Below are 15,415 nucleotides of genomic sequence, written 5' to 3'. Positions count from 1 at the left end.
TTTTTTTTTGAGGATCTAAACCTCCATACTGTTTCTATAGAAACTGCAGGAGGCTCTTCAGGATATTCTTTTTTTTTTTTTTGAGACGGAGTCTCGCTGTGTGGCCCAGGCTGGAGTGCAGTGGCCGGATCTCAGCTCACTGCAAGCTCCGCCTCCCGGGTTTACGCCATTCTCCTGCCTCAGCCTCCGAGTAGCTGGGACTACAGGCGCCCGCCACTTCGCCCGGCTAGTTTTTTGTATTTTTTAGTAGAGACGGGGTTTCACCGGGTTAGCCAGGATGGTCTCGATCTCCTGACCTCGTGATCCACCCGTCTCGGCCTCCCAAAGTTCTGGGATTACAGGCTTGAGCCACCGCGCCCGGCCTCAACATTGGGGATTCTGAGAACTACAATTCAAGATGAGATTCGGCTGGGGACACAGTCAAACCATATCAGAGAGGGTAGGAAGTAAACAGAGAAAAGGAACCTAGAAAGAACACTGAGGAAAAACCCTTATTTAAAGAGTGGGCAGAGGAAGAGGCACCTGTGTTGGAAAGTAAGATGATACTGGAAAGACGGAGAGATGAGAGGGGACCCTGAACTGTACCGTATGGAGGAAGCAATGAGAGCGCTTCAAGGAAGAAGGAGCAGTCAAGAGGTTCAAATGCTCTAGACAGGTCAACTAAGTTAATTATTAAGAGGCATAGTCTAGATATACTTCAAAGATACCTTGGATGAACTTGGCAAAAGCAATTTCGGTGTGGTGGCAGAGGCAGAAGTCAGTCTCAAGTGTTACAGAGACAGGAAAATGAGAAGATGGGGTTATGAATAAAGTTGGTGCTCAAGAAATTTGATTATGAATGAAACATGGGAGACTTAGAGGGGTGTAGGTTCAAAGAAAGTTTTACCCTGCTTTGTTTTGTTATGTCAAGATGGTGGATATTTTTAAAATATTTAAATATTGATGGAAAGTTTAACATAGTGATGAGTAAATTACAGACAGGGGAAAGGAGAATGATCAGTAGTGTCAAGTCCTTGAGAAGAGGGATAGAAATGGGTGTTTAGATTGAGGAATCTCATTTATATGGGGATGAGAACAATGCCTTCTACTTCACTTAAATAGTTCACTCTACCTACAATAACTGGATACATAGTAGGGATTCAAGAAATATTCGAAAGTCTTTCAAGATTGCCTTGCATTAAGTTACCCCCAAAAGTAGAGCCTGAGACAAGGTCTTTTATGTAGTTTTTTGTTTTTGTTTGTTGAGGAATGATCTGGGGACAGGAGTGGTGAAACTAGGAAGCAGGAAACAGGGAGGGAGAGAAGGCCATTCCAGGGTATATTACTAAACCGGTTATTACTGTCAGCAATTAGGGCTCAATCCCATTAGACAGCCTATGAAAACTCATGTAGAATGAGGCTCAGACTTGCCTACCTGACATAAGAGAAAAGTACTGATCCACTAGTTATTTTTTAACTTTTATTTTAGGTTCAGGGGTACATGCACAGGTTTGTTATATAGGCATATTGTATGTCATGGGTATTTGGTGTACAGATTATTTTGTCACCCAGGTAATAAGTATAGTACCTACTAGGTAGTTTTCTGTTCCTCTTCCTCCTCCCACTCTCCACCTTTAAGTAGGCCTCGGGGTCTGCCATTCCCTTCTTTGTGTCCATATGTACTCAAAGTTTAACTCCCACTTATAAGTGAGAACATGCGGTATATTTTTTTCTATTTTCGTGTTAATTTGCTTAGGATAATGGCCTCCAGCTCCATCCATGTTGCTGCAAAGGATGTGATCTTGTTCTTTTTTATGGCTGTATAGTATTACACTGTGTATACGTGCCATTTCTTTTTAAATCCATTCTACCATTAATGGGCATTTAGGTTGATTCCATGTCTTTACTATTGTGAACAAAGCTGTGATGAACACATGTGTGCATATGTCTTTACAATAGAACAATTTATTTTCCTTTGGGCATATACCCAATAATGAGATTGCTGGGTCGAATGGTAATTCTGTTTTAAGTTCTTTGAGAAATTGCCAAACTGCTTTTCACAATGACTAAACTAATTTACATTTCCACCAGCACTGATCCACCAGCTCTGGATTCCTGTTGCTAAAGTTGTCCCAGTCTTGGCACCTTCAAGACTTGTATCTGCACCAGAATAGCTAACGGTTCTCTTGCAAGCATCCTACTTGGGAAGAAATCAGCCCTGGAACAGGGGATCCATAGTGCAGGTGAGGCAAGGTGATAGCAGGCCACCTCTGTGCAAAGCTAGTAGCTGAGGCAAATGTAGCTGGAAGGATGTGAGATGGAGTATGCTCCATACAAAGGTCAACTAAATATCATTACTTTGCAATCAGATCACTAATTTGTGTTTATTCCTGGAAGTATTTCAAATACTAACAGCAAACCACTATAATCATTATACATATAGGAGATGCGTCCAAGCTATTTAAAGAACCTCCATTTGGGCTGGCTGTTGAAAACACTTTTACTTAAGATTCTGAAAGCACTTCAAGAATATTTACCTGAAGATGTCTTTATTGGATTTCTTTTCAAGATTGTCTCTGTAACTCTTTCATTTTGCTTTAAACTCCTGTGTTGTAAATGTGTCCCTAATGATGTAATTGCTATTTATTTAACATTCAAAATCTCTCCCATTAAGACCAAATTAACATCATTTAAAACATCTCCAAATAGCTTTTCTTTGAATAATTACACTCTATTAATTTCTGCCTCAGGGTTTTTTTCAGAAAGATAATAATTTACTGGGGATACAGTAGCCACATCATAGAGGCTTTTCTACCTTCCATGATGGTATATAAAGCAGGATCTTAGATGAAGTACCAAAACCCAGGTGAGCTGAGACCAAGATGCAAAAACAGTCTTGAAAGTTAATTAAATCCCAAAATAGTTACATTTCATATATATCATTAAAAGTTGGTTATCAAAGAAACCAACACAATAGAAGCTATGTGGGAAGGTTTTATCATGCATATATGTTGATACATGAATTGAGTCTATGAATAATTTAAAAACGAATTTGGAGAAAAGATCTAGTAATCTTTTATGTGATCGGCTTATAAAAATCCTTAAAAGAGGATGTGCATACACTCAACAGTGAGGCTGATTTTTGCATCTGGATTAGTCTCTCAATTCTTGCATTTTGTAGGGCTTTGTAGCGTTCAAAGCATTTCAAAGCCATTATTATCTCCCTTGATCCTCACAACAACCTTCCAATTTAGAAAGGGCAAGTAGCATGATTCCGTTCTACAGAGATGAGGAAATTAGTACTCTGAGAGTATAAGTGACTTGTGTAGTATTTCCTTGCTCGTAGGTGGCAGATTCCAGATTACAACCTAGGTCTTTAAAGTCAGGGCTCTTTTCTCCACATCAGACCACTAGCTATTTGAATCATAATCTGATGGAGAGCAGGGGCAATGCTCCATTGCACCTGGCACACTTCTAGGGCTCAACAAGTATCCGTTAATTGGATACCAATATCTGTTAATTGCTAGTACTTCTGGAACATCTCCCAACACTTTATAACGTACTATTTTTCTATGTTTATGCATAGAACTCTTAAAACTAACAGCAACAGGTATCCAAGCTACCAACTGACTTCACTGTAGTACTGGGATCATCCTAGAAACAGTCTGATACATGTTATTGTTCCAACCTCAGAATTCCTTGTTATATAAGGTTTCTTTTTTCTTCATCACATCTATAGAACATTACTGAGAGTTGAAAATACCACTGGGTAGTAGATGGATCTACACAGTGTCACCTGTCTGGCTGGCATCTTTACAAAGGTTCAGGGAGTAGCTAGCTATTCTGGGTTTGCATGTGGTTGTGGGTGCCACAGGTTCGGGAAGCCACTCTCTTCTCCTGGCCTGAATCTGCACAAACCCTCCCAGGCTCAAGTGGCCAACTGTATCTTTAGGGTTCCTACCCTTTCCCTGTGCTCAGTTCCTAAAAACCATGTCCTTTTCCAGAATGTTCAACTTGCAGTACGTCATCTCACAGGGCACTACAGGCTCACTTAAAGCAGCGAGAGAACGTTTCATTCTGTGCTAAGGCAACAAAGACATCAGGGATGTGGAGAGAGACCTAGCAGAGGCAAGATGACTGTCCCTCCCTCAAATTTTCTGCTTTCTTCCCACCTCTAGAGTACTTTATTTGTATCTTAATTATGGACTTTTTTTTCCTCTTGTGTTTTAAAGTTTTGAAGACTTGTCAGTATTATACCCCTTTTATGAATACAATTGCATGCACAATGAAAGTTTATTCCATGAGTAAATGAACTCTTACCACATTGAAGGTCACCCTCTGTGACATGAAGAGAGTATAGGGCAGGGTTTCACACAATCCACTGCAGACATAACACACACATTGCTGGTGATAGGTTACTAAGGGACTGTTCTTGTTTCTTCATCACATTCCCTAGTAGCAAGGGGAGCCAGGGTATGAATCTTATTACTAAAGGAATTTCATTGCAACTGCTGCTAAAGTACAGATTCTTCAGGATAATCACTAGAAATGCTACTCCATAAGGAGAAAAGACAGGATTTTCAACCATCTTGGCTCAGAACACAGAAATCAACTTATTGCTTCCCCTGCCCCTACAGAGGAAAGCCGATTTCTTTTTTATCCAAGTGGAACGGAGGCATTTCAGGCAGACTTTTCCCTATTAAAACAAGGGCTCTTCTGGGAAGGATTAGCTTTTGATTTTGCTACAAAACCTCAGGTCCCCTACACAGAAAGGGAACTGACAGATTCACAAATTTCACAGCTTTCTGTATATCTCCAGCTCAGCTTGTCCAACAGCTGGAGATCAAACACTGGGTTCCCCCAAGCAAAACCATCAGAATGGCTACCTTTACCTCCTAGTCAATAGGAAAATAAAAGGTGAAGTAGAGACCTTCGAGGTCTCTCTAAATAGTAGGAGTTGTGTGGGTGGTTTATGGACCCTTCTACTGCACATAAGACACAGAATTAAAAATAATACGTCAAGAGAAATAAAATTATGATTGGGCATGAGGCACATTCCTTTATGGGGCAAACAGGAGAGGATAAAATTTTTAATATCATGGGAAGAGGTTTAATTTAATGAATGAATATCATTATAAAGAGGTTACCAAGGTTTTTCATTATTTAAACTGTACTCTCAAATGCATATACTGTACATTTGTATATAATCTCTCACTCGTGTAAATAATTACACATTAAGAATGTGCATCACATTTGTTAATATGCAGAGAAAAGATTTGGGCCTGGATCTCACCTGCATTCCTCATGGGTCAGCTGTCCACACATGGAAAACCTCTCCTTTGACCAATGCAGCCAACAGGGCTGCAAAAAGTCAGTGTTTTCAAACATTACTTAGCAGCAGGATCCTTTTGTCAAATGAAAGAGTATTAGGAAACCTAATATACAGAGCAAACAAAAGCAGAGTTGCTCTGTTTGAGGAGGTGCTGGGAAGCCCAAAGCCCAGCCTTTCCGGGCATCCCCCTCGATTTGGCACGTAAGGGTGGGAAAGGATGAATGGAAAGTCTGGTCTCGTTTGTTTGTGAGGTTGTTTCTTCTTTCTCAGTTATATGTCTCTGTTAGCACTAAAACCAAATATAAGACATCAATACTTTTAAAAGTTTGAAATTTAAGTAGATAAATCTCTACAGTCAGGAAAAAAACAAACCCACCAAAGTCTCTTATCCTCATCTTGCTGTTATTCAACTGCTTAAATAGTAGGAATAAAAAATTATCTGCCTCTACACGGATCCCCTTTAAAAGCCAAACCAGTAAGCATCCGTCAGTGGAATGCACAATCCTCAGTGTCCAGCTCTGCCTTGGCGCTACTCCCTGGCGATGCCACCTTGAAGGGACTCGAGCCTTGCTGCTCTCTGACTTCTTCTACCAAGGCCATTCTCTGACAGACTGGTAGGCAGGAACAGGTAGAACACCACTTCCTCTGATACCCTGACACTGTGCTCATATAGCATCTGCGTAGCTTCTCCAACAGAGTAGGAAAAGCTGCTCTGTTGGTCTGTGGGTTTTCTGCTTTGACAAAGCCTGCAGAGGCAACTTTAAATGAAAACGCTCGCCCTTTTCTAGGTGACAGGCAAACATTGATCACAATTGACACAAATCTTACCTTCTCCATAAAGCCCGTACTGATCCTCATTTCCATTTTCAAAACCTATACCCCCCACCCCAAAAAAGATTTTAAAATGACACTGGTTTCAGAAAATCATTTGAGATGGTTTCTAATAATTCTTTAAAAATAACACACACACAAAATAAAACAAACAAACAAAAAGAATATAGGAAAGCAGCCAAGGAATAAAAAATGACCAATGGCAAAGCATAAAGGAATATGAAGAATAACAATACCATAAGCTTTATGTGGGGAAGCAGCTGAAATTCACACAAAAATTAGTTCTGTGCTTTCTAGCAATGATAAAGAGGGGAACACACATTATCTAGATTTAATTAAAGAAAATAGAAAGTGTTCAATTCAGTTTTCCAACTTCTTTTTCTACCACTCCACTCCCTCCCACAATTACAACTGCCCCTTACATAAGAGGTCCTGATACATTCTGTTTTCTTTCTTCCTTAACTTTACCCAGGCCTTCTCCTCTGGTCAGAATGTTCTTTCTCTTTCACCTACTTAACTCATAGCCTTCTTTTGAGAAAACTTGTACTAACCCTCTTCTAGGGTCAGGTGAAAGGCTCTTTCTCCAAGAGCAACGTGTGCTTTCCACTAATACAGCTCTCATCATATTACATTATAATTGTTTAGTTATGTGCATTTCCCACTGGGCTGAATGTATTTTAATACATTTAAATGAACGAATATAAAAAGGACAGTGAATAATATATTGGGTAATTCTTGGACAGCAGTTTTATAAAAACGCAGAGACATTGTACATTGCATGGTCATTTCTTATGCAGTGAGCAATTGTCAGTTAGGCAAGTTGTCTTGTATTGTTAGCTGCAGAAACAAGATTCCCTTGCTTCAAAAAGATAACTAACTACACTTTCTGAGAATAGGATGGCGTCTTATCTTCTCAGTTCAGTTCAGCAAACACTTATTGAGTACCAGTCATTATGCTAAGAGCAGGAGAAGCAATGATGAATAACACACACTCCTATTCCTTTTAGAGACCTGGCTGGGGAAACATAATGCAAATGGGTAAGTACCGCACTGGAGCTTCGTCCAATCTCGACTGAGGATGTCAGGGAAGATTTCCTACGGGAGGTGCTGTTTGTCCTAAATTTAAATAATAAATTTGTCTGGTAAAGGGACATCCCAGGCAGAAAAAAAAATATATAAGAAAGGCACATAAAGTAAGAAATGGCATAGTTTGTGCATGGAGACTAAACAGGTTTATGTTTATTGAAGGTTAAAATGAAACAAGGAAGGAATGTGAAGAGCAGTGGTGGGTAAGGAATTCATACGCGGCTGATGGAGTAGGTAGGATCCAGGTCACAGAGGTCTTTGCAGATAATGGTAAGGAAATTGGATTTTACCCTATAGGTGATGAGCTGCCACTGAATGTAGAAATATTGATTTTGCCCTGTGACTGGCTGGTGGGGAAGGTTGGTGTTGATCTGGGAGAAGGAAATCAATTAGTAAGGTCTCGTAACATTTCAGAAAATATATAATAAGGATTTATAAATGGTTTTAAATAGCCAAATAATGATGATGCTTCTCCCCTTTCCTGTTATAAATCACCCTAGAGCAATAAGAAAAATAAGAAAAGGAAATACAAACTGTATCCACGATGAAAATCTAACTCTGAAACACAATATATGTGGTAAAAGGAGTCACATATATTGTATACCAGGTGGTTCTGTCTTATGAGAAGAACCTACTCACAGAGAAAACAATCTTTAGTCATACAGGACCTCAGTGAGAACCAAGAAGGATTCTTGTTAAGCTGAAACAGAGCCCTAATCTGTCACTAAAATGAACCTCCTCAAATAGTTTTTCCAGGAAGAACTCATAGCATTAAAAAATAAGCAATAAACACATCAAGATAAAAGAAAACAGCATAAGAATGATAAAATAATATAGGAAAATAAAAGACGGACAGGGACAGGAAAAACAAATAACAGATATGGAATAAAATATGCTTCCATAGAGCAAATAAAAACTGCAAACACACTGCTATAATTTAAAATAACCTGTATGATGAGGACATCACCTCTATAAGAGAAGCGTTTGAAGCAGAAATACAAGAGCTCAGGAGGTATGTTGAGACAAGAGAAAGAGACACAGTATAAATGGGCAAAGCTCAGAAAAGAACTTAAACAAAAACAGGAAAAAAAAAAAGCAAAAAAGCAAAAAGAACCTAGAGAGCCCAGACTCTACTAAGTACTCATTGAAGAATAATGTAAGATTGTTTTTAATCTCATTTTTTCTCAGTTTGCTCAGGGAGTAAAACAGGGTTGGGAAGGGACAAATTTTGGCTCTCTTTTGTCTTTGCTGTCTAGTGTACACATCCTAGGTATCCCAGAAGAAAGGAACCAAAACAATAAAACTGAAATAGAAAATATATTTCAAGATATGCCACAGAAACTCCTGAGAAATTAAAAATAAAGAAAAAATTAAATCTATTTAACAAATATTAATATTCCAGAAGAAAGAATCAGTACACTATGGCCAACCACAAGGCATATGCTAACTAATAAGTAATTGGTATCAAAATATTTTTTAAAGGCTTTAAGTATTGAAGTTAAAAAACAAAATAAAACAACAACAAGATGCCTTAAAGAAAAATATGAGATTGGTCTGAATAATAACAAGTTATTGGAGTAAAAATTATGATGGAAAGAGGATGACACATACATTTTATACCCTAAGAAATGATATTAAAACATAAAAAGATACAGACAAACATATTTTCAGCATTCAAGAATTAGCCTTTCTTGGAAGACAAATTTCAGATAACCAAGAGATAAATGGAAAAAACTATAGGAAAAAGACTTCTGGGGACAATTGAATACATTTACCTATAAGACTAAAATCAAAATAAATGCAGGAATTACAGTGCAGAGCAGAACATTCATGCTCTAAAATGATGACGTAAAGAGGAATAGGACAAGAGGTCATAAACACGCACTATTTTTTTTCACCTTTCTTCTGTAGTGCTTCATAAACTATTTGAGTCTAACAGAATTATATTTTAAGGCAGTAAGACAAACACTAGGAAATAACTATTCAAAATTAAGTAGCGGAAGAATTAAAGAGAGGGAGAAAATTAGAAATTCAAGGAAATACGCTGATTTTGTAATTGCTGCCAACAGGAAATCAATAGATATTGTCCAGAAATAGAAGATTCAGTATGCTATATAAATTTCTATTCATAAAGCTAAGCACTTAGAACAAAAATAAAAATACTCAGAATTATCAAACAGACATATAGGAAAGCAAACAGACCATATAATGGGAGTTTTAAAGTAATCATAATTAAACACAAAGCATATACTGTCAGAACTAAGATATATATGTCATATCTGTCAATGCAAATGGCCAAACTTACCTGTGAGAAGAAAAAGGTGGATTAAATGCTGATGATCCACTGATCTATATTTGTACCTGCACTATGTGTAGTTGTTTACCTGCAACTCATTGGCATTCTTTTACCATATTTCAATCTTAGCTAATTGATAGCTGCAAATGATACTATGTAACCTGTGTTTAGTTGATGATTAATGAAATTCAATGTTTTTCTCAAGTTTATTGGCCTTTCACATTATTTGGGGCATTGTTAATCCATTGGTTCCCATGTCATTGATAGTAAAAATAAAGCCTTCAAGGCCCAGTGGGATCTAGCACCCTCCACCTTTCTGGCCTTATCTCTAAATTGTCTATCTAGGCCTCACTGCAGGTTCCTGCTCACCTCACTGAACTCTGAATATTGGAGTAGCCTGAGGTTCAGTCTTTGGATTGTTTCTCTTTTCCATCAATGCTTATTTCTTAGTGGTCTAAGAAATGCCATCAATATGCCGGCAACTTTACAATAGATCAACTCAGCTGAGACTGGCAATTCTGTGGTCTAAAAATGCCATCAATATACTGTACACTTTACAATGGATACACTCAGTTGCAACTGCCCCATGACCCACCCCCACTTCCGAACCCAGCCTCAAATCTCCAACTACCGACTCCTCATCTTCATGCGGGCTCGAGGGACCCAAGGCCTGACAACCTGGCTCCACGCTCCTCTCTGACTGCACTATCTTCTGCCACCCTGTTCCTAGTTCACCACTCAATGAGGCCTTCCTAAGTCTTCCAAAATAAAACAGCAATACCTTTATGGCTTCAACATTCACAGTCCCTGATTTGTTTTTATTCATAGCACTTGTCGTTATCTGATACATTTTGTAGATATATAATAGTAAAAGATAAATAGAAAGATAGAAAGCAAATATTCGTATAATACTGTTTCTAGAGCATTGTTTTGCTGCGTTACAGATAGCGTTAACAAATATAATCCACCCAGCAACCCATGAAGTAAGTACTATGATTATCTTCTTTTTATAGATAAGTCAAAGGAGGCACATCTCAAGGTCACACAGCTAAGTGTGGCATGTCACAGTTTCAACAAATGCCAGGTGTTAGGCTCTAAATTATATGTTCTTAACCATTACTCTTCATAACTTTTCATATCTATGAATATATGGATATTTACATCATACACATATTTTTTCCTATCTTCCACTAGAATTAAATACCACTAAGGCAGAAACTTTGTTGTGTTCACTATCCTAACCCCAGCACCCAGCACCTAGAACAGGGGACCTCACATATACCTGGCAATGAATAAAACTTTATTGAATAATGAAACTGCATATCTTTTCAAGGAAAATAAAAATTGACACTAATTAAAGACAAAACTTCTGTCTGCTTCCAGTATAATAAAAAAGGAATGTTTCAGAATAATTTGTTTAAAAATCTGTATATCTGTCTGCAGAGTTACAGCAAACTTTATGGAACATAAGGAAAAATGAAAAAAGGCTGAACATTTAAAATTCTAAGTCATGTTTCCAAGAAACAATTCTGGCATATTTAGCATTAGGGAAGAGAAATCTGATTGGTAAATTCATAACTCACTCCTGTGCTTCCATTGTAAAAAAAAAAAAAAAAAAAAAAAAAAAAAATCTACATAGAAAGAGATAAAGGCCTTAAATGGGGACCATAACAATGAGAATGGAATAAAAGGAAACACTAGAGAAATCACAAAGAGTGATATTAACAGAGGCTGTGGGTTCATTTAATTTGGCAACACAGACTGACTTTGACCTGGTAGGGGTTGTGCCACAAACTGCATAAGGGTCAAGGTCAAGTGTGACCTGTTGGTTCTGTTTTACTTGTGGAACGTCTTCTATGTTGGAATGTTGAGTTGGTTATTTGATACGGAAGGCTGCAGTACATGGTAGATGTCACAGCTCACTGACTTGAAAGTGATCAAACCTTGGAGACAGTCCTTAAAACCAGGGGATTGCTCAGGCAGTGAGTAACTGGGTAGAGAAGCAGGTCAAGGGCAGAAATTTGAGGAACCCTAGAGTAGTGACTGGTGCTGTGTATTTTGCAGTGTATGTGTTCAATAAACAAACACTTATGAATAAGAGAATGAAAGTGCCGTTGGCCTGCCAAGACTTAGAAACACAATCCTGAGATTCTGGCTTTCAGGCTTTCAGTCAAGCTAAAAAAAACAGGGATTTTTGAAGCCACGGAACCTTCCTCTTTCACTCCCTCATTCAAGATGGTTTTTGAGTGGCTAGCTATTTTTCCTGTATTTTACTAGACCTCAAAAATCTATGTAACTAAGTTATAGAGAGAAGTAACTGTGATGCCTACAATCAGTTCAATACAACAAATATTGACTGAACACCCCTGATATGCAAAGACACCTTGTTAGGGCTAAGGGAGAGGGGTCAACTGTGTGTATAAAATATTGTCCCCATTCTCAGAGAGTGTAAAATACAATTTGGAGAGAAGACAAATCCATTGAGATTTAATAAGTAATGGCTCCTGATAGCCTGTGTGCTAGAGGAATGGTATAGACCATAGAGCTGCAAGGGTTCAGAGGATGGCGAGTCACACTGAGCTTCGAAATTCATAGAAAGTCTCCTAGAAGAGACGGGATTGATCTGGACTGAAATACCAGGGGTCAGGTAGAGAAGGTCATTCAGGTGCTTAGGTCTGAGCAAACTCAGGGAGTTTTCAAAGTTCAACTTTCCTGTGGGAATAGTTTTCAAAACAACTGAGAATACAAGGATGGGAAGGCAGAGTGTGGGAAATCAAGGTTGCGGTCAAATGCCATGTTTGATTTATCACACACACCCTCTGTCAGTCATCTGGTGGAGCACTACCTTTTGTTCCTCTTATCTTTGCCCTCTTTTGTACCTCCTCCCAGTACAAAGTAGAGATAACAAGACCCAAAATGTAAAAGAAGGCCTCCCTTGTCTGCCTAAATATGTGAGTCCCATCTCATTTTTCCCAAGACTGAGTTCTGGGAGTAAATGCTTTGGGACATGGATATTGAGAAGGTAGTCAGCACCGGAAAGAAGGGGAGAGTTTAGTGAATACTAGATATTTCCAGAAAAAGAATCCTGAAGACGCTTAATTTATAGGGGATTTTCATTGCCAAGTTAAACAGGTCACTTTGGGTGGAAATAGAATGTGGCTTTGATAAATTACTTAAAGTCAAATCCCATTAGAAATTTGACTTTAAGTTACTTCAAATCCAGTCCAAGACCTAGTCAATTCAGACAGCTCCTGTGCTATAAAATGGCAATCCAATGGAAGGAGTCAGTGCATCACGAAAACCAGTAGAAGTCCGGGCTCTCCCCAGAGGACTGGGTCCCCGAAGCAAAGGAGGGACAGTGTCTCAGCTCCACATCTTCACAACCTTGGGAAAGCCACCCTCCTTTTCCTAGCAGGCAGCCAACTTCAATGACGCATCCTCCCACCACCAACTGCACTTTCTGTACTCACCTGAATGAAGATATATTCATCCTGGACAACCAGGGAACTGATGTCAATGGAGCGGGCAAAGGGCCCATTTCTAGTTGTCTCGGCGCATTCCTGGATCCTGCAGGTGAGGTAGTGAGCATCTGAAATAGGAGGGCAGAATGATGCTTAGATACAAGCGAAAACCATGAGGGACCCGCAGGTGGCACACAAAGCTCTACTTCATGGGGGAATCAACAAGATAGTTTAAAATAACAGTGAGATTTCATGTTTTTGTCCACGGAATTTATAATAATTCCCCCAAAATTATAATACCTAGTTTGGACAGAGAAGTGGAAAAATAGTTCATCTCCTATCATACTATTGAAAGAGTAATTTGGTATAGTTTTTTGGAAGAACAAATTTGAAATACATATCAGAATTTTAAAGGTACATATCTTACATCAGTAATTCTAATTCAAGGAGAATCTGTTCTAATTTTCTAATTAGAGAATTCTAATTTTCTAGATGTTTTCTAGAGAAAGACTCATATTTTCACAAAGAGTCAAGGCAACAATATTCACAGTGGCATTGTTCATAGTAGTGAAAAATTAGAAATAGGCTCAATGCCCATGAATTAATGATCACTTAAATAAACTGAGATACATGCATATGACAGAGTACTATGCCGCAATTAGAAGAATTCGGTGGATACATATGCTTTAACATGGTAATTTCTCCAAAACGCACTGTTCTGCAATCTTTTAAAAATTAGTTAGCATCATGTATAGTATGATCCAATTAGGCTTATGCCATACTGCATAGAACAATGTTTAAAGGATACATATGAAAATTAGCTATGATTACTTTTAGCCAAAGAAACGGACTCAAGGAAGTAGACAGAATTCAAGTGGGACCTTTGCTTTTTACATTACATACATTTTCATTATTTTTACAACAAGAATGCATTCATTTCTTATATAACATTTACAAAACTTACATAATTACTTGTAAAAATCTTCTAGAGATCTCAACAGCTGAACCCTCCTCCCTCGCCTCAAGCAACCCAAAAAAATGCATGGTACCAGCTGTAGCTGAATGGGAAATCTTTGGCTCCAAAAGGCATTCTGATTATGACTAGAAGGTTATCCAAGGAAAAGCAATCCATTTAGTTTTTTGCTCTTTAATTAAGGAAAAACTACAGGTCAGTCCCTGTGAAGAATCCACTATAAAAATTTACTTTAAAAAAGGTTATTATTCATTTAATGAAATTTAAAAATAAATGATAAAAATGGAAAGTAGAAATCACTTTAAGATCAAAAGTAGAGAAATCTTATTATCTAAAACCACATACATCATTACATATGCCTATCTAATGCAATTGTTTCCTTGTATGTGTGCGTATGTGTGCAGAGGTGTCAGAGGCTACAGAGAAGGGAGTGGTAGGCAGCAGATACATAAAAGCAAAAGGCTTACAGAGGCAAAAATATATAACAATTGAGATTAAACTATGGGTACTTTAAATCATTTCTGTTTAAGTAATTGATGGATGGATTCAACAAGTATTTCTTATGCACACACTACATATTGGGTATTGTTTGGGTACTAGGAATAAGGCAATGAATTAGAGATTTTCCATTCTAAAAGAACCTTCTGTCTAGGAAGGGGTTTACTCATATATGTAGCTAGTTATTACACATATTAATTTAGAAACATGATGCTACTTTAAGAAAGAAATATTTTAATGGGAAATGAATTCATTACATGCTATACATAACTACTTCTTGAATGTTTAAATTTGAGCAATGTCTGTTTGCTTTGGTAACTATAATCTGACTAGGTCTAGCATTGATTCCATTTGCCCCAGTGGCAGTTATCATCTGCACAGTAGCTCCAGCCTCTGAACTTTTCTTTCTTCTGCATCCCATACAATCGAGTTGGTTCCTAATCCTTGACAATTCTGCCTCTAAAGTGTTTCAAGTCTCTTCTCTTCCCTCCATTACCTGCACCATTTGCCTGGGACACTTTCTTGTCATCTGTGCTCCTTCTGCACTCATTTCACATCTAGGGTCCATGTGGATGATGAGTTGGAGACTGGAGGGACTTGAAACAAGCAGCCAAAGGCATCTCTAAAACCTAAGCTGGGATTAATACCTCCCAGCATCAAAACCACCACTAATGCTGAGTGCCTTGGGATACGGCCTGAATAACTTTGTAGGACAGGGCAGGCCTTTACAACTATCCTAATAAACTCAAATGCTTAAGGAGGCATGCGAATTATGTATGAGAGTAAAATTAGCGGGGGTAGATGGTAAGTGGTGGCTGGCACAAGATCTCAGTGTCAAGGATCGCTGAGGAGCGGCGGAGACCACACTTAAAGGGCAAACATTCGCCTCTTTTAAGGGGGAACTGCTCCTCCACACAGAATTCATATGCAAAAATAAGACATTCTGAGTTTCTAAGAAA

At 38.3% G+C, this 15,415-nt stretch overlaps 1 protein-coding gene across 3 annotated transcripts in view; it reads right to left on the bottom strand.

Moving 5' to 3' along the window:
* The window catches only part of SORCS3 (sortilin related VPS10 domain containing receptor 3), a 621,240-nt gene that overhangs the window by 154,547 nt on the left and 451,278 nt on the right, over positions 1-15,415 (bottom strand). For all 3 annotated transcript variants that reach the window (XM_005566376.4, XM_074000806.1, XM_045361488.3), the window contains exon 7: positions 12,995-13,113. In XM_005566376.4, the coding sequence (XP_005566433.1) occupies positions 12,995-13,113 (119 nt within the window). The remainder of the gene's footprint in view (positions 1-12,994; positions 13,114-15,415) is intronic.

This window comes from Macaca fascicularis, chromosome 9, assembly GCF_037993035.2.
Source record: "Macaca fascicularis isolate 582-1 chromosome 9, T2T-MFA8v1.1".
NCBI lineage: Eukaryota > Metazoa > Chordata > Mammalia > Primates > Cercopithecidae > Macaca > Macaca fascicularis.
This window is presented reverse-complemented; position numbering and strand designations above follow the sequence as displayed.